Source organism: Frieseomelitta varia, unplaced genomic scaffold (genome assembly GCF_011392965.1).
Source record: "Frieseomelitta varia isolate USP_RPSP 00005682 unplaced genomic scaffold, Fvar_1.2 scaffold_317, whole genome shotgun sequence".
Lineage (NCBI taxonomy): Eukaryota > Metazoa > Arthropoda > Insecta > Hymenoptera > Apidae > Frieseomelitta > Frieseomelitta varia.
The window spans coordinates 76,187-101,413 of NW_025110054.1; the positions used below are offsets into that span (position 1 = coordinate 76,187).

Below are 25,227 nucleotides of genomic sequence, written 5' to 3' on the forward strand. Positions count from 1 at the left end.
ATCTGCAGTCTACCGATGACTTGAGGAACGTGTGTCTCTGTTATACTTCAAAGCATACAAAATATTCGTATGTTCTTTTTTTTTTTTTTTTTTTTTAATAATTTCAACTTGTACTCTTTTGCCCACCAGAGAATTAGAAAAACCTAGAATCAATGCTAATTAAATACACAAACAAATATAATTGAAGAAAAAAAAGAGTTTGCGATAATTAAGATTGTTTCACGTTAATATCGATTAATGTTGTCGAGGTCCACGTTCTGAATCATTTCATTTTATACATGTGAGCGTCACTCGGAAACTTTGGTTTTTATGATTAATGTTTTCAGATTACCTTTGCAAAAATTTAAATTCAAATAATAAATAAACGTTAAATTCCGTCTGATAAACAAATAAACAAATAAATAAACATGCCTTGCAAATAAACAAGTTTGCACGTGTTTTAATAAATGAACGTTAAGTCACATTTAAATAATAAATAAAAAATGTAACAACATTGTCATTTTATGTGAAAAAAAAATAATTGCAATTTTATAGCACGTTATTGTCATAATTTCTCTCGAGAGTTCTCGTTGGAATTTTAATTTCACGATTATTATAGCGGCAAACGAAAGAGCGACAAAATACCCTTTAAAATTGAAAATCTCGGAGATAATGCTCGATAGCATTATCAGGTTTATCAGTTAATGATATTCCAACAGCAATTTTCGTTTAATCGTCAACGACATTGTGATCAAACATTTGCATTCAAGAGGGCGAATAGTGGATTTGCATCGAAAGGGAGACGTCCTTTTTTTTTGTTCTTTTTTTTTTCGCAAACCGCATTAACTCTTCCACCAGGCTGAAGAGAACAAAGGAGAAAATGATTTAATCCGTGGAAAGAATTAAAAGCGAAAAGTTATCGTATTCTTGCCGCGAACTGATCGCATTTAAAAATCAGAGAAGCAACGAAAGACATTCAAGTCTTGTTTGTACATTTTAAAACATAAAACAATCTCAAAGCAGTTTCAACAAGCCAATTCATTTCGCGACGATGCCACTTGATTTTCAATAGCCATTATGTCGCGAATAAAGTCTAATTCCAAAGAATTGGGTTTATTTAAATTAATTTTCTTTGAAAATTTCTGCAAGTTGTTATTGCAACATTTTAGCGATATATATTCTTATGAATTCTTGTATATACGTACTCGTATATAATAGAACAGAATGCAATAATTCTTTTTGATTCATTGTTTCTAATATTCCTGCAAATACATGATTACTTTAATTTTTTGACGCTTCGGATATGATAATTCTTTTTAATTTACTTTCTTTGCAAGATTAATTTTAGTAATAATTGCTACAATTTTGTAGCGTGTATTTTGCACATAACAATTCTTCTGAATAAATTTTTCTCTAAAATTCCTTTAAATAATTAGTGGAGTATTTCATAAATATAAAATTTTAATCGTTTATCGCTAGATAAATTTACGGTATGTAAAATAAAAACTTCATAAAAATGAAAATAGAAACCTGTACTTTGAGTACTTTATGACTATAATATTGTAAATTTTTGAGATCTTATATGTAATTATATAATATTTCCTAAATAAACATTCTCCTATTTGTCGCTTCATTTGGAACGTAGACAATCGAATTTTCTGAAACATTTTCTCGAACAAAAGCGATGTAACATTCCAGATTAGAATACCATCGAAGAGATTAAAAAAAAAAAAAAAACGAAGAAAGGAACGTAGGGCAAAATTCCGCGGGGAATTTTAATTTACCGAAAATTTATCGCCAGCGACGCCCGCGGCAACTTCGGATCGAAAAGCTTCAAAATCGAAATCAATGAGCCTGGCGGAGGCTTCGAAACTTTCGTCGAGACTAGTTATCCGCGTCGCGTCGATCGCACGTGCATCGACTCCATCGAGAGTTCGAATCGTCGAATCGTTCGTCTCATTTCGGCTGCATATCGCATTTTCCAGTCGGACAACCGAAAGCTCGCGATGCGAGCAAGCGAGCGAGCGAGCGAGCGCAAGTTCCAAATGGAAATTGTTAATGTCGGATGACCGACGACCGTGCCCAAAAACCGAACCGTGGAAATTTATGCGAGTTATTCGAGTTGCTGGCAAACTAAATTTTCCGCCAGCTGTTTCACACACTCCTCCCCTCCACCCCATCAACCACGTTCCTCGCGCTCACGTTCGTGATCGAACTTTCCGATCACGGTCGCCACCGTTGTAACCGAATCACCAACCTCTTTTTTTTTTTCTTTTTCCTTCGGTGAAAACCTCTAGCGGTGGTGGTAAAAAAGAGAGAGAGAGAGAGAGAGAGAAAAAGAAAAAAATATTTCTCGAATAATCGCGTTCGCCGCATACATAGGTTGTTTCAATCGATTAACTCGCTCCGATAGACTTCGAAATTGCCCGCTCATCGTGAATTATTCGATCGCTACTGCTGTTCGGAAGTATCAGGCATTACCTTTGACGCAAGATATAAATTGTTCATTATAAAATTATGAATGAATTGAGCTGCGATAATTTGATTCTTTATAACTGTAGATGTGTGTATAACGGTCAGTATTTATTACACGTGTTTGATTTGAGTGACTCAGTGAGTGCTCGTTGAAATTGTTACGTGAAAATTACAAACTAACGTGAGTAACAAACTAAGAATGCGTGCATTTTTATACAATATATATATATTCTGATATGTAATTTAATGTGTTGTCCTCTTTGAGTCTCCGACTCTTATTAAAAAATTGTCTTAAATATCTCAGATTATTTGTACTATATTCTAAATTAAACACTCGAAGGATTAACACTTTTGTAGACAAGGCTGTGATTGTTGTATTCTTGGTTCGCTCGAATGATTATGATGACAAGTCTGCATTTTTTTACACGCGTAAAAATTCGCTCTATTTCAAAAATCTGAATAATTTTAATCTTTCGTTCTGAATAAATAAATATATATATAATAACCATAATTTCAATTGCAATTTAAGTTAAAAAATTTCTAAATGTGCATAAAAAGAATAAAAAGCAGACCGAAGATATAAAGATTGTTTAATTCTTAATTGTAGAATTCTTAATTTAGTAAGAATCAAAAATATCCTACATTATAGATGAAAGAGCATTCTTTGATAGTACAATTATATACATTCGTCTGTTCATTGTTCATACTACTTTTTGCTAAATATACGTGTGTTGTTAATATCCTGTATTATTTACATACATATATCTGTACATTTTCGTGTCGGTTTAATTACAGCCGCGTTATAACTACAGCGTTGAAATGTTCAAATGTTTCATATTAAACAGTCAAAGGCCAGCTGTTTTCATTTATATCATAGACTTTGGAACGTTCAATAGCATCGATTCAATCCGTTTTCATTCGTTCATTTGCATGAACTTCAAAATCGAATATCCTGAAATTGCATCGAAGTTGAGGCCTGTTAAAAAGTTTTCATTCGACATCTGCCTGGCGTCGATGATTCCGCCGGCAGATAAGACGATGGTCTTATGATCGAGTTCCTCAGGAAAATACAAGAATAAGAAGAAATTCCTGGAAGCGTAAATCCATCAGGCTTCGCGAAGAAAAAAAAAATCTTTTTTACACCGTCTTCCGCCAATCCGGCCAGCTTCATTTAGAAAACGAAGCTGCATTAGCGCAATCAACCCCGCTGCTCTTCATTTGCATAACTCTCTCTCTCTCTCTCTCTCTCTCTGCCTTTCGCGATGGGTTTTCACTTCGAAAGTGAATTTTTCCCCGGGAAACGAACTTCCCAAGAAATCCCTCCGACACGCCAACTTTCGTGCACGTAGCTTTGAGAGGAAAGAAAAAAAAAAAGGAAAAAAAGAATTCGCAGCGCATCTTCTCCTCTTCTTCTTCTTTTTTTCTTTTTCCTCATGTAACGTTCATGTAACGAGCAGTTCGTGTCATGTAACGCGGATCTTTCCAACTTCTACGATCCCGATGTAACTTGGGAGTCTCTCTGGCATTTGTCATCTGTGCTTGCTGCCCGGATGGAAGAACTAACAGGAGCAACGCGTTACGTGATTTGTTTCGTAACAGAATACGATACGAAATAAGATGAAATAACAGGTTTTATGAAACTGTCGGTGTTTCTTATGAAAGCAGTACGAAAAAATACTTTTTGTACAATTAATTTAATTTCTAATATACTTCGTGTAACTCTTAAATTCTATTAAACGGGATCTATTCAATTTCTAATGATGTTAAATTTCAAGTAACATTCCTTTTAAACTATATACATTATTAAATAATAATCACTAAATTCTATATATATTTCTATATAAATTCTATATAATTTCTATATATATTTCTATATAAATTCTATATATCATTAAATTCTATATATATTTCTATATAAATTCTATATCTATTATAAATTCTATTACATATCATTAAATTCTATATATATTATTAAATAATAATGAAATTCTATTAAACGGGATCTATTCAATTTCTAATGATATTAAATTTCAAATAACATTCCTCTTAAACTATATATTATATTCCTCTTTCAATTAATTGGTGGATCTGACAAGTTTCTCCACTTCTAGTCTTTTACTTTTCTATTGAAATCTTTTAGAACAATAAAATCAGCAACTTTTCATTTTATTATTCTGTTTATCATTATTTATAAATGTTCAAGCATTTTGGTTAATTCGTGGTAACAGCATTTGAATTTAATCGAAACAAATATCTCCATCGAAGATAAACATGTTGCGTCGATGCAACATTTCATGTGCTACTCGCTTCAATTAATTTGCATTACCAAACTCTATTTCTTTTTAATAGAGCAAATTTCAAAGATTCACTTGACAATTTCTTTTATTCTTACATCTTCGTCTTAGACTCCATAATTGTATGAAAAAATTGGAATATATTCTAATGAATTAAACAAATTATCTCTACATCATCTGACTTGAAAGTTACACACGCACATATATATTACTATTAACTTCCAAAAGTTAATTCACTCAAAACAGATAATGATCTTTCTCTCTTGTAAATAAATGAAATTCTGGTTCTAGGGGACTAATAAAATGAATTGAGTAGCATTTCAAGTCAGTAGTGCTACCGAATATCAAGTCTCGTTAATATCTTAACAATCAGAACATTTCAATTCAACTATCAAAAATTCTGAAACTTGAAATGTTTCCAACAACACACCAACAATTTTGAATTTTTTAAAAATGTCAGAACTCACGCAGTAATTTCGATTACGTGGTAATTGCTGTTACATATTATATCGATATTTCGTTGGCATGGCCGTTGAATATACCTGGGCATATATTACATATTTTCAATTTATTTGCTGAATATTCGGGTTTCACGAGCGGCGCGCGAACTTTAACAACACTTGCCAGAGCTCATCTTTATTATCTCGATTACTCTGCGCCAACGAATTCGATCATCGAGGCTAGAGCACTCGGTTATGGTAATTGTTAGTAAAAACGTTCAAATATTTATCGGCAATAACGAGCGTCATTACCGCTTCATGATGAAAGTGTTGTTCGTAACGCCAGACGAGCGTGTTAATGCGCGATTGCGCGAAAATTAATATACATGCAAAGCTAATTTTACAGCAACGGCTATCGTAGAATATGAAATGCTCGTGTGACCGTTTACGAGCCATTTCGCGGGAAATTGCGTAAAATTTGACATCGTACGTAACAATTATCTGCATGAGAGAACACAGGCGTTGAAATCGTCCTCTTTAACATTCGTCCCACAATTTTTTCAACTTAATTCCGTTCCCTGCTGTTAGATCGACACAGTGGTAAAAAAAAATTAGCACGACAAATAAGTACTTTTTTAACAAACTTACAAATTCTCTTATCAACAACAAGTAAAATTGAATAAATTAAAAACACGTGTAAGATACTCTCTAGGTATGTAGGTTGTTTGTCTTATTTTCTCCAATTTTGTCTGACGTTATAATCATTTAACGTATTAATTCATCAACCATTATGAATAAACTACGTTAGTAAATTCATTAATCTCTAATATATAAACTAATTAGTCGGTGGTCGCTGGATATTATTGGTGTGATCCAATAGCAATTATTAACAGTTAATAAATTAAACATGCATTCAATGACACATAAAATTCATATTAATCCTACTCTTGTATATAGGTTGTTCGATTTCATGTCAATTTTCTCTAATTTTATCTAACGTTATGATTATTTGATGTATCAATGTACTATGAGTAAATTTCTAACATAAATTAATCACTAGTCGCTGGGTGTTATTATCCAACAATAAATAAGTTAAATTTTATAAATTAATATAAATTAATTAAATATAAATTAATATAAACTAAATATAAAATAATTAAATATAAATTAATATAAATTAAATATAAAATAAATATAAATTAATATAAATTAAATATAAAATAAATATAAATTAATATAAATTAAATATAAAATAATTAAATATAAATTAATATAAATTAGCACATAAGATTCACACTAATTATCTTATCTTAACCTATTTTTTCTAACATTATGTAATGTTACGATCATTTGCATTAGTGTACTATTACGAATAAATGTCGTTACTAAAATCGTTAGTTTCTAACATAAACTGATTAGTCACTAGCGTCACCATTGGATATTATTGGCATAATCCAGCAAAAATCATTCGCAATAGGACGGTTTGAATTTGTTCGATTTTCGAGACGGTTTCAGCTCGGTCGAATAATTGGTCGATAGACTTGCAAAGTTGGAACGTTTTCGATCAGACTAAATGGCGTTATCCGCGAAACGGGAGTTATTTCCCATATTCGTGAGAGTTAGGTGCAAGCCGATACACGCGTAACGATGTTCCAACTTTGTTGCTACTTGGAACATAATGCAACTACACGCGGGAGTTTGTATAAGCCTCCGGTTTTCCTGCCGGAATGTTTATCCTTGTAGTAAGTACCTTAACTATCGAAGAATTAGAGGAAGTACGCGAACAATTTGTATTTCAGCGATCGAAAGTTTTTTTTTTTTTTTTCTCAGTATCGAATAGTTCGCGAATGATGTATCACGGATGCTGGTTATGTTAAAGGTTCTTGGATGCTAGGAATGAATCAAAATGAAAAATTCGTAATTTTTCATAGAAGGAAAGATGTTGTCCAATGGAAATCAATAGTGTAAATATTGTCTAAAGAGAGAATCACAAATGAAATGTTGGTTCTTAACGGATTAAGCACGTGATTTATTTTTATCGGTGTAGTAGATATCTGTTAGAGTAATCTCCTTATATTTCTCTGCAAATTTTTCATTTCATAGACGAATTGTTGCACGAATGGAAGTGAACCGTGTGATCTATTTAATGGAAAAGAATGTATAGTTACGTGTGAATGTAACTCCATTTCTAAGGGAGAGACTCGGTACATGTAATAATCTATACAAATTTTAATGCTTAATACTACTGAAAACAAAGGTTTTTTTGTTTAAATTTTTGCGCATTACGTGCATAAATTTCTCCCAAATGCACAAAAACGCTACTAATATTATTCAAGAAGATCACGCATTTTTAAAACATAGAGCATCGTTATTGTCGGAAATAAATGAACCTTTCACAGGGCTGTAGACTAATCCAAAAAAGATTTATTTCCTTTGCTTTTCTAACGTGATGATTTTTCAAAAATTTTATCACATATTCTGTTTACACAGTAAGGGTGAAAATATATTTGTCACAGATCATTTGCCGAAATTTCAATGCCTGTAATGGTCTTTGATAGGAATAGATACTGTACGTGAAATAATTGGACGATCGCGATAAAAAAATAAAATAACGAATTAAATAATTAAAATTAAAATTAATAATGTATTAACGATTAAACGATGCGGACGGAAGAACTCGCCTCAATAATAACAATTCTAAACCTACAGCAACGTTTCCTCTCTCGACAACCACAAAATCAATCGCAGAAGTCAGCTCCTTCGAAATATAAGAGCCTCGTAAATAAATCTGAATTAAATATAAAATATAAAATTTATAAAATCTGAATTAAGTATAAAATTTCGGAATGGCCTGCTATGCACGTCGAGAATTTTTTGTTCCAAAATTACAATATTTTCTCCAGCTATCAGTATATTTAATCCTTGAAACAAAATAAATAACAAATAACAAATTTATTAATTATTCTCAGGCAAAAGCAAAACAAGTAACAAATTTATTAATCAATCTCACATCGTCTCGATAATTTCTATCCAATGATATCACACCTCGTCACAGTTCAATGAGAATGAAGACGAATCATTTGTGTACGATATTTGGTCGCTCGTTATGGTCCGCAATTGCCAGCGCGAAACGGTTAAAAGCGAGTGAATTCCCTGAGATGCTGCTTCAACGTCTAGCAGAAAGTTGTTGGACGAACTCGAGAGAAGCATCGGACAGAAAATTCCGGGGGGATGTCCGACGAAACTCGCGGAGAAGGCGGATCTGACCTCTCGGGTTGCAAGTGTTGCGTGCGTCATCGTCTAATTTAGAATTCTCGAGACGCAACAGCGGGTCACGTGACCCAGTGGCATGCACCTTCCCGTTGAAGAGGAAGGCGAAACCCGGTCGCCCGGCGCGTTATACGGCCCTGTTACCGGAAGTAATAACACTCCCGAAACTTGTGCTGCCGGCTTGATTCACGCACACACTTGCCAACCGCCGCCCTCCCAGCCGCTAGTGGCTAGATTCTGAAACGTGCGAGAGTGTTCGGAGCAGATGGAAATTCACGGTCGGGCAAGCAGAAAAGGGTTGTTTGTTGAAAAGGGAAAAATGAAAATTCACGAGTATTCCTCGCTCGTGCTTAAAAGAGGGTGGTTCCCCGGTTCAAAGGGATGTTCTTTTTAAATGGAGAGCGCGCGGATATTTGGCTGGTTAATGGCGTTCGAACTGGTTATTTCTCGCTGCGATTCAGCGGATTTTCAATGCTCGGGGATCAGGGAAAGAAGATTAGGAGAGATTAGAGAAGGAGAAATTCCAATGTTTTCGATGGGCCAGTGACTAAAGAACCGCGTACAATGGCCGGAGATACGTGGAAATACCTAAAAATTGAGACTAGGAGAAATTAGATGTTCAAAGTTTTCAATAAACTAATGAATAAAGGGAGTGCAGTGACACTCGATTCCCGGCGGAAATATGCGGAAGTGACCAGTAATTGAAATTAGAAGAAGGAGATTAGGATATATTCGAAGAGAAAATTAGTCATTCAAAATTTTCCAGAAGATGAACCAGTGATTAAAGAACGCATACAATGGTGAAAACATCTAAAAATTTACAGACTAGCTTTCGATAAACCAACGAGTGATGAACATAGCATTCGATTTCCAGTACAAGAAACACCTAACTGAGATTAGAAGAAATTGAAAAAAAGTAAAATTAAACGTTTAAAGTTATCTAAATAAATGAGTAAAGAATATAGGTACACAGTGGGGATTTCTGGAAGCTGTAAATATGTGAGAGTAATTGAAATTAGAAAAAGAAGATTAGAAGAAAGGAAGGGAAGAAGAATCATGCATGAATGTATAGAGTGAATACAAAATATTGTACACACTCCATGCTTGTACAATATACACAAATGTATTCCACACGTTTCCTTGTAATTTAATGAATCGTTCGATTACTTAGTTCTACATTTTATATCGACTGTAGTACTTTTTTTTTTTCTTTTTAACATAAAAACAGACTTGCACATACTTTCTTTGTAATTTAATGAATCGTTTGATTATCTGACTATGTATTCAGTGAATTCCGCCGTATTGTTTTTAATTATAAGAGAAGAGGCAGGAAGACATTGCACGAGAGAGAGAGGAATTTGTCCAGCAAACGATCGCTAATGCGTCGCGCGTGTGCTCAAAAAAGTGGCGCAGAAAATGGAAAATAAATTGGAAAAGAAATGTAAAAAGCGTGGCGAAGTAATTTCAAAAATTGCGATGCGGATTTATATACGTTCCGCGCTTTAAATTGTAAAATATAACGAACGGAATTAAATTTTTAACTACTGGCTGGAGCATCGCGTGCAAGATTGCTTGAATTAATTTTTGAATAGTTGTCGCGCGCCGCCGTTACCGTAGTTTCATCGCCCGATTGAAATTGTTCCGTCCTTCTGGATAATGCAACGCGGCATAATGGCCGCGATCTGAAAAGGATTTATCTCGCGAGCGCGTAACACCGCGATAAACAAAATGGTTGACTAATTGTCGAATTAATCAAGATCACAAAGTGATTTCTGTTCTTTTGTGCTTTTTCTTTTTTTTTTTTTTTTTTTTATCTGATTGAAACGAATTATTAATTAATGGAGCGCGTCAATGGCACAATTTATAGTATTACAGAAATTTGCAACGGTATGTACAAATGCAGAGCAATGCTATTATTACGCAAACCTCATTCTCACGGCAGATTTAGCGTGCATTGAAAATTCATCGGGCGAAAGGTGTCACCGTATTGCACGGTTTACTGTGAATTTCCGCAACACCATCACGGTGTTGATACAAACGAAACGGTCTCGTCCGCGAAATCGCGCGCGAAACCGCGAATGTGATGTGCAGCTTCGGGAATTATCCTTAGAAGCGTCGCTCACGCACGCGCGCCCGAAACTATCTACGTGTCTACGTGCATCGAAGCTCTAAAATTCCATTCAATGGGGTTTCGCGTGCATTCGTACGATACCATCCGCCTATCGAGATACCCCGGCGAAGCGGTGATCCGAAAGAGAGATCGTCGAACTTTACGAGTGCGTTCGAAATGCGAAAATCTTGAAGCGTACAGCGTTCGGGCGAGAGAAAACGCCGCTTCGCTTTCATGGATTTCGCGGGGAAAGGAAAAGCTGTTTGAAAAGAGAGCAGCGGAAATACAGCGGAAACTCAGCGTATGCTGAGTTGAATTTTAATTAGTAAAAAAAAAACAGTCCAAAATCAATGAAACTGTGATACACGAGTTCGTAATCAATTAACATCCCGTGGTAAATAATAAATTTTGAACATTAAAGATTTTCCTCCTCTTTTATTTAATTAATTTAAATCAATCGAATGCAACAGAAAAGCAATTCCAGAAGTAATGTCCAAACATCAGCAAACAAATACACGCGTTTAACACGTCCTTAAATATTGAGATCTTTGTAATTTGCAATTTAATTGGAAATGTACGTACGATTTTGAAATGTGCGATATTTCAAGCAATTTGAAAAACTAAAGACACGAGGAGACGAGCATTTTCCGACAATTTATGTCTGTCTGTATTCCAAAGTAATACCCCACGCCGAGCGACCAGGAAAAATTCTTTCTCCCCCGCTTAGGGGTTTAATGTGTCGTATTTCAACTCGACGACAGGTCAGCTGGGACGGATTTGACAAAATCCCAGCCGGGGTAACCGTGTTTCGAGTGTAATTAAAAACGAAAGACGAGACAATTGAAAACCGCGAATCTGGCCGAGGCAAATATCGCGAAATTCCTCGTGAAGGAGACTGGAAACGACGCAATTTACAGTCCAATCTCTCACGTATCAGCTGAAAAAGCAGCGGCCAGCGATGGGAGAAGATAACAACGAGAAAGTAGCGCGCGCAAGGTCAATTCGCAATGGCCGGGCTAAAGCCGACCCGAAAAACTCTGATCGCCGAAATTTATGCGAGTTGTTCGAGTTGCCGAGAGGTAAATACTCGTACAACATTATTCTCTCTCTCTCTCTCTCTCTCTCTCTCTCTCTCTCTCTCTCTCTCGCCTCGTTCGTTACAACGTGGATAGGTCACCTGCACGATCCATTGGTTTTGCGCGGCCGGTGTATATTCGTGTAGATTAGATTTCGCGCGACACGGAGCGTTAATGAACGAGGAAGTGTCGTTTACACGGAAACCAGGAGGGGAGAAAATTTTCAAATTTGCGTTTACGCCCCGAAGCTAACCAACCCCTTGCTCTCTGCTCTCGACGTTGCTAGTTCCTACCGCGCCCTCGTTCAGCCCACCCCGAGCAAATGAACGCCTAAATATATATCCACGCTCGTAAATACACGAGAGATTTATACGCTACACGCGCTTTCGATTTTTTCGCTCTGTCTCTCTTTCCTGGTGCTTTTCATGTACATGCACGTACATACGTGTACGTTGTTCCTATCGAATCAACCGATTTCTTTCACGTTCAAACATAGACTACAATAACCACCCTCTGCGACTTTTACTTTACGTCCTCCGGATTTAAGTGAGGGAGTTCTCATTAACAGGTTTAACGCATACGACATGACACGGACTATCTAAATCTATGTATTCTAATTTTATTATGGATTACATGTATAAATGTAAAGATCACGGAATTCTAAAGAATGTTTTACGTTGAACACACACGAAGTTTATATTTGTTTGATATCCTGAATCTGATGCTACATTGTTGGTATCCAAGATACAACTTCAAAAGGAGGATAATTTTTTAGATTCGAAAACGAATTTTGTCAATGGTCTTGATATGTTCAATTTAAATTTAGATAACAGACATGTCCTTCCTCTTAATTATTAATGTAATAGCTTGACCATCTCGTTCTATCCAAATGTTCCTCTAACCTGCTTCGAATCGTTCGTCCAAAATATCAAATATTAACAAAAGGACAAATAAAAACCTAATCAAAAAATCAAATTCAACCTAATAAAAGTCAAACTCGTATATTAACTTTGACTCCTTCGAGATTTCTCTCTCTCTCTTTTTTTCTTTCTTCTTTTCACTTCTTCCTCCTTTGCATCATCAAAATGTGATCCATTGGAAATTGGCCTTCCTGGCGGCGGAGCGTCTCGATTCACACAGGCAGCTCTGGCTGAAAGAATCCGGAACATCTATTCTCGCGTTTTCCCGTGCGCTACGTTCGTCAAGGGAAACGAGAGAAAAAGACGAACGTGCTGGATCGAAATAAGTATATAGTAGGCGAGAGAAAAAAAGAGAGAGAGAGAGAGAGAGAGAGAGCATTGATGTTTACAAAGATGAAGTATACAGAGGATGATATTCAGAAGACGAAGCGTACACACACGCTTCTCTAGTCGATATTACCATGAGCCATGCAACGTATGTGATTTTCTCAGTCGCATAGATATTACGTACATAGATGCGTTTCGGTCGAGCACTGGTGCCGCCAGCCACAACCTCTATTCACGGTTCCCCTTTCTTCCTGGTCAGCCATCCCTAACCTTTTTTGTCCGTCGAACCTCGTTGACTTGCTACCGTAACAGGAAGAAAGGAGAGCACGAGAGGCGAAAGAGAAGTGATTCGGACTCGTAAGGAGAACTCCCTGCTTTGCTTTCATCTACCAAACTCGCGCGAATGAAGAACAGCCCGGTCGAAGAACTACAGCAGTTTCTCCTGCTTTCCCCTTTTTTTCAGAAATTCTTCTTCCTCCTTGCCTCAATTTCTCGAAATTGCGTCACGATTTCGTTGTCACACTTACGTCTCGATCGAACGAGATTCTTTTTCTATACGCTCTGTTTTTATTCTCGAGCAAGGTTGAAGGCTGTCACTCTTTCGCAGTCCTGTTAATTCGATGCTGGATTTTGCAGAGATTTACACAGGATGCAGCTTCCGATTTAGGAAACTTTAGCGTCGTAGTTTCGTATTTTTTAACACTAGAACTACCGGCGACTAAAGTATAATATTTTGTAGCAAAGAGATTAAAGTGCAAGGTGCAAGAGAAAGTTGATAATACAGTAAAGAACGCAAGCTTCTATTAATATTTTATTATTAATTTTATTATTATTTATTATTAATAATATTTTGTTAATACTCTATATATTATTATATGTTATATATTATTAATATTATTAATATTCTATATATTATTATATATTATATATTATGAATATTATTAATATTCTATATTAATTTATTATTAATATTTTATTAATATTCTATTTTATTGAAGATTACTCGAGTATCTAAAAATATACCATTACACATGTATAAAATTTCCATAGGAAATTATAAATTGGTCATTTTGACCACCTTGGTAGTTCTAATGTTAAGTACGACGTGTATCTTTTTCTTTCGTCGAATCTAAATCTAAATCTAATCTACTCTTTTTGCCCAAATCTATCAACGAAATGATTCTCTTATCGATCAGTCATTTCACAGAAATATTCATATTCATTTAATTGTCAACTTTGAGTGATCGATATTGTTTCACGATACAGAATTCAATATTCTTCTTGACGATGATGTATTTAATTAATATTCTCGTTGATATGTCATATTTCATAAGAACTTATGAATCGGCAACTACAGAATGATGGTACTAACAGTTCTGTGACACGATCATCAAGAAAAATAAATAGTGATTTTCTTCAAATCGAAAATGATTCAAAGATTTGCATAGAACCTTGAAAGGGGTTTCACTGATTCTTCAAAAGCTAATCGCAAAAAAAGAACACGTACAAAAATGACTCAAACTAGTCGTTTGTTTGCGTGTGCATTCAAATTTCGAAAAATTCAACAAACTGACAAGGATAAAAATCGAATAATAGTATAAAATTCGATCATAGAAATGGAAAATTTTCACGCGTGCAATTCGCATATAGAGATTATAATATTTCACAAGAGAATAGAACGTTACTCTTGTAACGTATGTTCTCGAAATTTACGGAAGGAATATGAATCGAACGAATTTGTTCAGAACGTCGTTCTAAAATGCTCAACGTTAATGGCAATTCCGAGCGGAACGTTTTATTGGATTCTTTTTCGATGAACATGAGATATCCACTGAGAGAAAGTTCGCACCCTTATTGCAAAAGTACTACTGTCGACCTACTTCAGACTCGTTACCGATTAATTGGATGACCGTCTTTCTGGCGACGGTGTTAATTAAGAGATTGTTATTAATCGAGCGTTCTCGTTTCAAATAAAGTCTAGTCAACTATTAAATTATGTTAACAAATTTGTAAGATCTACATTATTAGTCAACGATATGAGTAAGTACACCATCGTTTATGAATATTGCAAGATTCACAGAAAATAAGATCGTAAAGAATTTATTAAAATTTACATGTTTGATAAAATTTACAAGTTCTTTACGATCTTATTTTCTGTGAATCTTACAATATTATATATATACTATTATAGGTTCAAGAGCACTAGAATACTAATAGAAAATGAGATAAATCTGGAAAATCTGAAGTGTCAGAATATTTACACAAAACGTAAGATACAGTTGAAAAAAAATTTATGATTAAATTATGAATCATAATATTGAACTATAAATTATGAATGAGATAATTTCGATGGAAATTTTCATTAAAGCTTTCACCCACGGATTGTGAGGAATTCCTTTTACAAGTCACATGTACTATTAAAACTGTTCTCTCGTCTACGTCTCTTGTCAATCCATAAAACGATTCCACGAAATCGATTCGAACTTTTGTAGACTGCGTTGGATTTTCTAATTAATTTCATCGAAAATTTTCTCAACGGGATATAAATCGAAAGATTACGTTCTTCGATAATTCTTAGTCCATTATCCGCTTTTCTGCAAAAGCTCCGAAGCTTCTTATGCCGAATTGTACCTTGTTCCCTGCTTTTAGCATAAAAAAAACTTTTCCACTCGGGAAGGATCGACATTCTATCCAGGTAGAATCAAAAGTTTGTGACGATAATTAATGTCATTATTTCCTACATTTCTTAATGATTAAAGTTATTCCTTTCTATTCTCTAATTGTTATAATTATATATTAAATAATTATTACGATTCGTGTCTTGTACACACGAAACAGACAATATATTTATAATACTTTTCCAAAGTGTATTTACACTGTCAAAGATATTATCGTATAATCTAATAGATTTGCAAGTTTTCATTACGCAGTCTAATAGATTTGCCTCTCTCTCTCTCTCTCTTTCTATCTTTCTAGGGATCGTAAAGTTTCTTTCGCCCTTCTATTTCTTTTCCTTCTTTCCTTCCTTTTTTTTCTGTTTTTCTTTTTCTTCTCTCCGTATTAGCGTTCTCCGTTTCGTTCAATAAGAACCCGTACTTCTACAGCAGACGCTGATAATCGATTGGAAACCATAATTGGAAGCTGCCACCGTACGTGAAACAATTAATTAGACCTTAATTAGCGCTCGGCCCAGTTTCAAAGCCCCCGACACAGTAGATAGGTTCCAGAGGAAGCTGGAACTTCGTCATCGTATTACCTTCGAAAACTCGTGTAAGAGATAAAAGAACAGGTTTCATCTCTGTTCCATTTAATCCTTTTCTGTCGGTGGCTGACGAGACCTTATCGCTATGTAATTACCTTACTCCGCGCTCTAGAATACGACACGGTTAATTCTCCTCTTCCGATAAAGCTCACTCTACCTGCATAGCGGCTAGCTAGTACACAATTAAACGTGTATCGCGTTACGTTTTCAACTTCACGACAACGTTCAAGCCATTCGCGTTATCTTGGAATTCGACATCGACGAATTTAAAAGAAAGAGACCTTGAAATTTTCGTACTTTTTGAAGTCTTCAGAGTCGAAAGATCCTTCGTGGACTCGTGATTCTTGGATACACGAGTAACATGGATTAATTATAACAAACAGTGTATTATTATTAATCTTCCTGATGCTCGAAGAATAATCGAAGACGTCTCTGTATAAAAGGAAATTTATAAATCTGCGAACCGATTCTCAGTAAATCTAAAAACTGTTGCCTCGAAAATTTCATTTCCAATATTCATATTGGAACATTGATTCAATGGACACCGAGTCATTAAGTCAATAATACATAAATCATTGAGAAGCTAAAGTGTTCGACTTGGTGAATTAAATAGCGGAAGAACGTTGCGCGTTGCTTTTTGAAAAATTATACGATCTATTTCCTTTTAGTTTTACTATTAAAAGGGATAACATAAGTAAGTGTGTTGTTTTCTCCAAATTTAATGAACGTTACCATAATAATTTAACTTATTATAACATAATTAATTTATGTTCTAGTTAAATACATTGACAATTAGTGTGCTTATTGTTAAATTATATTATAGATTAAAAACTGTATTAACTCTTCAATAAAATAAAATTTTGCACAGTATCGAAAACCGGATACTCCTAATGTATTATTGTGTTCAACATTGCAAACTGTAATTCGAAAAGATTACGAATTATTCAGTCAGCCATGAGGCTTCGTGTGCTTACATACGCATACCCGCAACAAAGAAAGTAACAAACAAAAGCTTAGTTAATACACTGTGAGCGAGAGACATTGTACATTGTGGATCAATGTCTTTTGTTTTGCAAGCGTTGGCAACATTCGAGCGAACACGAATCGACATTTCGCATATATTGCATATATTATAATTGTACGTTTATTGCACGCGCGCAACAAGCATCGACAATGAGCCAAGAACTGCGCCAGTTATCAAGCAAAATCCCAGATATATACACGAATCGATGTTCGAAAGCTCGTAAAAAGAATGAATCACGGAAATTTTTTATTCGATTTAACTCTGGCTGTTGACCGACCTCCTGCAAAAAGAAAAAACAAAACAAAAAAAAAAAAAAGAAATTAAACATCCGAGATATTTTCGCGATACCTAAACTTTCCTAACCACTTAGGGTTATTTGATACGCGCGTGTTGCTCGTCGATGCCTCGGGTGTCGAATTGATTCGGATTCACGTGTACGTATGAAACTCAATTTCGCTCGTTGGCCAGTGGCCGGATGGATGCTTGGCCAACGTTGTCGAATGAAATTTTCAAACGCGACAATCCAACCGAGCTCTACGGCTTGGTCACGAACTGCGCGCCCGCGTTTCCACACCGTGATTAGTTCTCCGCTGCGGAGGATATCCCGTGGGACATACATCGGCGAAGTATCGGCACAATCGCGATTGATCAGGTCGATCGGTTCGAACCGGATTAAAGGGAACGAGACTTTATGCTTCCGCGTTTTTCCTCTCTCTCCTCAGCCTTCCCCCCCCCCCCCCTTCCTTTCTTCGCTCGTCCGCGGAGAAAAGCTGTGCCGGATGACAGGATGTGTACCGGAAGCCGGCCGAGAAAAACCGAGAACGTTCGGCCACGGTTATCGAGGCGAACGTACGCCGTTAACGGGATAAAAGACGCTAGCACGGCTTTGAATATTTTTCTGTATCTTATCGGGGCGTCTTCGATGTCCCAACTGGGTTCGTAGATACGAGACAGCGTATATATATATATATATTGTGTAGGTTCACGTCGAGATAGGTCGGAGTAGCGTAGATATCCAAGTTTTATCCTCTGTGGAAGAGAGAGGATGTTAATTTGCACGATGTGACAAAGTTTTAAATAAACAAACCCTTCATTGGGTTTCTTGCGCCAATTGAATGCATTTTTCTTATATTGTTTTCGCTCTTGTAATTATTATCTATGAGATTTATAAATATTTTGTAATTATTTTCTATGATTTATATGTGTGGAATAATTTGCATTTTTATACATATTCTTACAATTGTCTTGTAACATATATTTTCATATATTAACAAACAGCATATATTCTTGGCAACAAAGATATGCCTGTCCGATGTTCAATCGTGTAACTGTTTAATCACGATTATGCATTCATTAACGATAAATAAATTAAACTTCTATTTCGATTACATTGCACGCGTATTTTGGGTACACGTATCCGAATCACGATCGCGCGATTTTTCCACGACGATTCCAAGGACAAAAGAACATTTGGAAAATTCAACGAATAATCTGTCTCGCGTGGTTATTATCCGGGTGATTTAAGCGAGGTTCGTTGCGCGGGAACAGCGGCAAGTTCAACGCTGAGCTCACCTTGAATCCGGCCATTGGAACCCGGTGGTTCCGTCGATACACGAATTTCCAAACCGATGATGAAGCAACACAGCTACGAAAGTTCCACCCAGTTTCACAACGACTGCTTTCGTGGCACTGTAACCGTGTACCTGGCCGAAGTGTTGCAAATTTGTTATAAACTTCTTCCAGAAGAAATAGGGACAAAGTTTCGCGGCAAGTCTCGGCGGTGTAAGAGCGCGAGCGCGATTGCGAAGGGGAATTTTGATCAAGAATGTTCATGCATTAATGCATTAATTTTAATGCGTAATTTTAATACGTAGGAACACAGAAAAATATAAAATATTCGAACACGAAATCTACGTTCCTGCTGTCGATATCTTGATATTCAGTATCATCGAAACGTGATGATTTTCCAGTTACTGGCAGACATTTTGTTTCGATAATACAACGCAGCGTATAACGCGACATTTCATTCTCTCAATCAATTTACATTATCAAATCTTTTCATTAATATGTATGAAAAGATTTGTCATAATCATAATATGTATAATGTATAATATGTACAGTAATGATATGCATAATATGTATGATTAATTATTCGTGTCTATGAAAGTTAATTCCGAGCATCCGCTTGTTATTTCCCGCGTCATTATTTCTTCCGTTTAAATCGTACGTTTTTACGAAATTTCAAAAAAATTGAAATTACACTAATTATAAGCTGTTGCTTCGTTAATGGGTCAAAATATTGGAATAATGAATGTTCGGATAAAGGGGGCTCTATTTTCTCTACATTCATAATATTCAGTACAGTATTTACAGTACGGTATAATATTTATTATAATTTAAATTATAATTACGAATTTATATTTTTGTTCAATTCTCATCTTATTCTTTATACCCTTATATCTTATTATTTTATTACTTTATACTCTTATGTTATACGTTCTAAATTATATCCAACGTGGCGAATGTATTGCCCTTTCGATAAAACCAATTCAACAATCTCCTTATTTTATAAAAATCTGAATTTTCATTGATCTATCTCCTTGAGAGCCAAGCTAGTTGCAACTATAAGAAACTACGTAATAACGTAATAAATAACACGCGGAGAGTTTCAAGATACTCCGCGCCGCGTAGTAAAGTCAGAAGATCGTTTTACTCGTGGCATTAACATTCGCGTTTCCTCTCGCGTGTTACAGCTACGGGAGTACACGTTGACCGAAACGTATCACGAAGACGACGTCGAGGTGGAATTCGTCAGCAACGACAATCTACTGGCGAACAGTCCGACCCCCAGGGGCATCGATCCGAACAGGGACCTGAACGAGGCCATCGCCGAGGAACGAAAGGAAATGGACACACAGAGATACAGGTACGTTCGCTCGCTCGTTCATTTTTATCGAGTTTTTCTTCTCGAGTTTTCCAAGCAAGCCAGTTCCAACAGCCAGCAACAGGCCAACAGGAAATACGAGACACGCGAGGTACAATTTGAGAGTCTCCGAATTACCTTGTCGTCGTCTGCCTCTGCGCGCTACGACGACAGTGGGGAAATCGTTCGAGCATCCAGCTCGCGATAGACAGCTCCGGTTCGCAGTCGTGAAAATAAAGCGTGTCGAGTAATATCGAGAGAGAGGAATGCAGCACGCGTTCGTGAGAACGTGCCCCGTTGCGCTACAGAATCTTTATGAAACGCGAGAATGAATGAAAATAGACAAACAAAAAAAAGAGAAAAGGAAGAAAGAAGGGACGATTGTCAGCGCGAGTGAGCAGGAGAATCCAGAAGACACGTCAGTTTTCGTTCGAAAGATCGAATCATTTAGAATTAATTCGCTTTCGTGTGACGAAATTTCAGAGAAAAGAGGTGTCTGGTCTGTTACAATCCGGAAAATAAATAAATATTCTCGAATTTTCGCCTTTCTCAGCGAAAATAAATGTTTATAAAATGTTTATAAAAATGAAAAGTCATATAAAAAGTATATTCTATCGTATGATACAAGTACAATATAATATAATACATAAGTTTCAAGTTTGTGTTGTATAATACAATATATAAGATGGCCCAAAAGTTTCTTCCCACCTATTTTTTTTAATAAAACATCGAAATATAAGAAAAAACTAATTTCATTAAATATGTAAAAAAATAATAATATAATAATAGTAATAATAATAATAATAATAATAATAGAATTACGGATTTATTTGAATAGGAAGTGATTTTAGACCCACCCTGTATTATAATATAGTATATTATATTATATAATACTATATTATTATAAATATATACAAATTGAAAAATCATTTTCTCGAGCAATTTTCAGTGATTCTCTACAATAATATCATCTCTGAAAATTCTAAATCATCTAACTCTAAATTAGTTAACTCAACTGACTTATAAAGTTACCTTTAAAAACCCGTAGAACGAAAGATGATGGACAAAGTTGTTCAGAAAAATTCGAAAACGGAGTCACATTAATTTGTCCACATACCGGTTTACGAATACCAAGCAGAGGACAAAACAAGAGAACAAGAGACAAAATTGTACACAATCCTCCATACGCCAAAGTGCAGAAAGAAATCAATTCCAACGCTGAAATGAAAACTTGAATCGCGCCGTACGAGAATCATTTCGATACTCGCCGCGACAACGACAGCGGTGAAATTTGGAAAATAGCAAAGATCAAAGCCTCAAAGAGTCAAGAGCAGCGAAGTTGCTCGGCTTGTGTAAAGAAAGTCACCGGATCTGGTCAGCTGAAAACTTGAAATGGGACGTCATCGTGAAAGAGGAAAGACTGAGGAACGATGGTTTCTGAGCGTTCTTTGCCTGAACCGTTTCACCTACACGCAGAAGATCGAAGACCTATCCTTGCGTTTCCCTTGCCTTTTGCAACCTCAACTCCACCCCTGTGTCTTCAATTCTTCGTTCGTATCATTACGAAACTCTTTCCCCCACGCTTTTTCGCTCTACTTCCCTCTTTAACTTTTACGATCAAGTCCGAGCCGGCTTCATAGAGGAAGTTCATCTTTCTCCAATCCCTCAGTTCCGCCAGGCTTCGGCTTTGTGCAACGAGAAATGCACGCAGAATCGTTATTCCCCTTCACTCGACCACGTACCATTTTCGCCGCCGTTCGAAAAACTTTCGCGAAAAGTTGGGCAAATTTTTCAACTCCAAGATCCACTTTTGTAGGCGCGCCTGGCCTGCATTTCTCTAGGTGTTTCGCGAATTAGAGTAATTGCGCTATGTGTAAACAGGGAGAACAACAACACACCCTCGTTCGACTGTTTCATTTTTTTAAGAATGCACGCACTAAATTCAGAGATTCAATGAATTGGTGCGATTAACCTCTTGCGCTGGAATGACGCGGCACGCACGTCAAGAACTTTTTGTTTCAAAATTGTAATATTTAAGTAAAACAAAATGGGCAAAACAAATAATAAATTTATTACTTCTCAATAATTTCTATCCAGTGATATCGTACCGACGTGTTCAAAACGAAAGCGACGAATTGTTGTATACGGTTTGATCGCTCGTCATGGTCCGCAATCGGTTGCCAGCGCAAGTGGTTAAGTGCTACGCACGTCAAGAACTTTTTGTCCCAAAATTCCAATATTTCGTCAGTTTTAAGTATATTTAAATATAACCCAGGCAAAACAAATAATAAATTTATTATTACTTCTCAATAATTTCTATCTAGTGGTGTCATGCCGACGAGTTCAAAAAGAAAGCGACGAATTGTTGTATACGGTTTGGTCGCTCGTTATGGTCCGCAATCGGTTGCAAGTGGTTAAGTGCTACGCAACGTCAAGAACTTTATCTCTATTAGTGACAAATTATGTTTATCTCTATTCTATCAAAACAATCTCTACAGGGACTGTAGAACTGTTGACTCAAATTCAATCAAAATTGACCGTTATTCGAAGTGGCCCTCGGTTTTGTTATAATTTTTCTCGTATCGGAAGATTTGGTACAAAAGACCAAACAGCCGTTGAGGTGGTTGAAAATATTCACAACAAACTTCGAAAGACGCACGACCAACCAATTTCCAACTATCCCGGAAACATTGTATCCTCTGGATACTATTCGTCCATCGTAAAATGGCACCCATGAAAATGCAATAAGGAACGACCGCGAATCAAATGCGTTTCCGGCCGTCGATTCTCTCGGGCCGCCGTACACATTTGACATCTGATGCCCGATAACGATATTACTTTTCGCGGACTCGGCCGCTTTCTCACTGGCAATTTCTGCGATACGCCCGGCACAAAGTGGAGTGTCCTTATCGTTGTAATATCCGGCGGTGCCGGCCCGGGCCAGTCCCGATCATCTCGAAACGAACGAGCTCGTCGTAACTTTTCCCTTACTTTATACTTTCCTACGCTCGCGTTCTTCCAATCTTCGCTTCCCTTTCCGATCTTTCGTCCGTCATGCCCCTCGTTCTTTCTCGCCAACAGTAATTTCTATCGAATCAAGGTCTCCGCGTGAGGAGGGAGAGACTGGTCCTTCGTTTTGTGAAATTGAATTGCGAGCCACTCGATGTGGAAATTATCGAGAGGCTCGATTGAAGTCGATGGAATTTGACTTTCTCGAAACTGAACTGGGGGATTAATACTTCGTTATCGGTTAGATCGGTGAACGTGAAATCTTGCTTCTTCGGGGGCTCGGTATTGCTTAGATTGGTTAGATTGAATTTTGTCCTATCAATTATGCTGTCGACTGTATTTAAAGAAAACGAGATTTTTTTTTATGAACTGTGTGTATGTGAGGTGAGATAAATTTCTAATTTACCAGCTTCTCCCTATTTTGACTATTTGGCTATCGTTTCTTTAACAAGAGACTTTTTCTTCGTTTTGTCACTAAAACTGAACTTCTTTATCGGTTAGATCGGTGAACGTAAAATCTTGCTTCTTCGGGGGCTCGGTATTGCTTAGATTGGTTAGATTGAATTTTGTCCTATCAATTATGCTGTCGACTGTATTTAAAGAAAACGAGATTTTTTTTATAAACTGTGTGTATGTGAGGTGAGGTAAATTTCTAGGTTACCGGCTTCTCCCAATTTTGGCCATTTCGCTATCGTTTCTTCGGGTGAGATCGAGAAAGTTATAAATATAAAGCACAGCTATTTGATGTGTACAGCGAGTATCGAACGTTTATGCGAACGTTTTTGCCAGTAAGCAAATAGTAAAAATAATTTATATGGTGTAAATTATGTTGTACTCGATTCCATTTCATCTGATAAATTATCGCGGATACAGTGAAATGTTGAAAACAAAATGACATGGGAAAAGAAATTTTTTAATATAACGTTTCTTTTAAAAAAAGTACAGGAACTACATAACTCTTTCGATTTCCCTCGGTCGATTTTTAAAAAAAAACGAAATAAAGCTTCTCAAAAACAAACCTGCAGCGAAATGGCTAAAATTGAGAAAAACCGCTAATCTAAAAATTTACCAGCGGTAAATATTACAAAGGAATACTGTAAATATTGTACAAGATTTTTCGGAATATCAAACGTAAATATTACGTACACTGTTTATAAATATTTGACTAGTGTCATTTTATTGGTGACATGTGAAATTTTTCATTCGAAATTTCTCATTGCACGTTTATTCTACAATTATACGAATATTGCAACTGTAATATCGTCAATTACTATAAATAAAAGCATTCCATCAAATGACGGTAGTGTGTTAATTTAATATTGAGAAAATTTATCATTAAAATCTCGAGATTGTAACATACTGGCCACCATGAATAATCAGGATATTATTTATATTTTCGTATACAGAAAAGAAACTATAACAATTTTATTTCGTAACACACGGTGTCTGAGTCCTTCCTTCTTCTAAGACATTATCCTTTGAATCAGCGAATTCCTATGATATTGACTAGTTTGCAAAATCTCCATACTTTTTCTTAGAACAAAAGTCTATCACAGTGTTTGTGTGATGTTTGTATTTGTATCATCTCTTTATATTTTTGCACTTCTATACTTTCTTGGTGTATCTGTTGTACGTATCTGGTTTGGCATATTTGTCCTTTATATTTTTACTGTAATCTAACGGTAACTATTCCCACAAATAGTAATAATAATAATAATAATAATAATAATAATAATATTTCGTCAGACTCAAAATAGCAAGAATACATCTGACTTAACAATTTGAATCCACTCGAATCGATAAATCAGGGAATTGCGAAGCAAACGTTATTGGGTGGAAAAAAGTCGTATCGACCGGCTGAATAAATTTTTTAACCAAGCTGCGGAGAATTGTTTCGACTCCTCTCGTCGAAACATAGTGATAGCTGCACCGGACGCCACTGCCGGCCAACGACAAACGTAAAATACGTTGCTCCGGGTGCGAAACTTTTAGCCAAATTGGAACAACGTCCAGCAGAATTTATTTATTTATTTCTTTTTTTTTTTCGGGGCTTAAACGCGGTTACCTTCGAGCCGGGTTATCTGGAAAACGCGAAACTTTTCAATCTACGATTGAACG

The 25,227-nt window shown here is 36.0% G+C and overlaps 1 protein-coding gene across 1 annotated transcript in view; it reads left to right on the forward strand.

The window, feature by feature from the left end:
• Positions 1–25,227, forward strand: part of LOC122529985 — a 78,299-nt gene that overhangs the window by 34,752 nt on the left and 18,320 nt on the right. Inside the window, exon 4 of the mRNA XM_043656567.1 lies at positions 19,931–20,103. Within this exon, the coding sequence (XP_043512502.1) occupies positions 19,931–20,103 (173 nt within the window). The remainder of the gene's footprint in view (positions 1–19,930; positions 20,104–25,227) is intronic.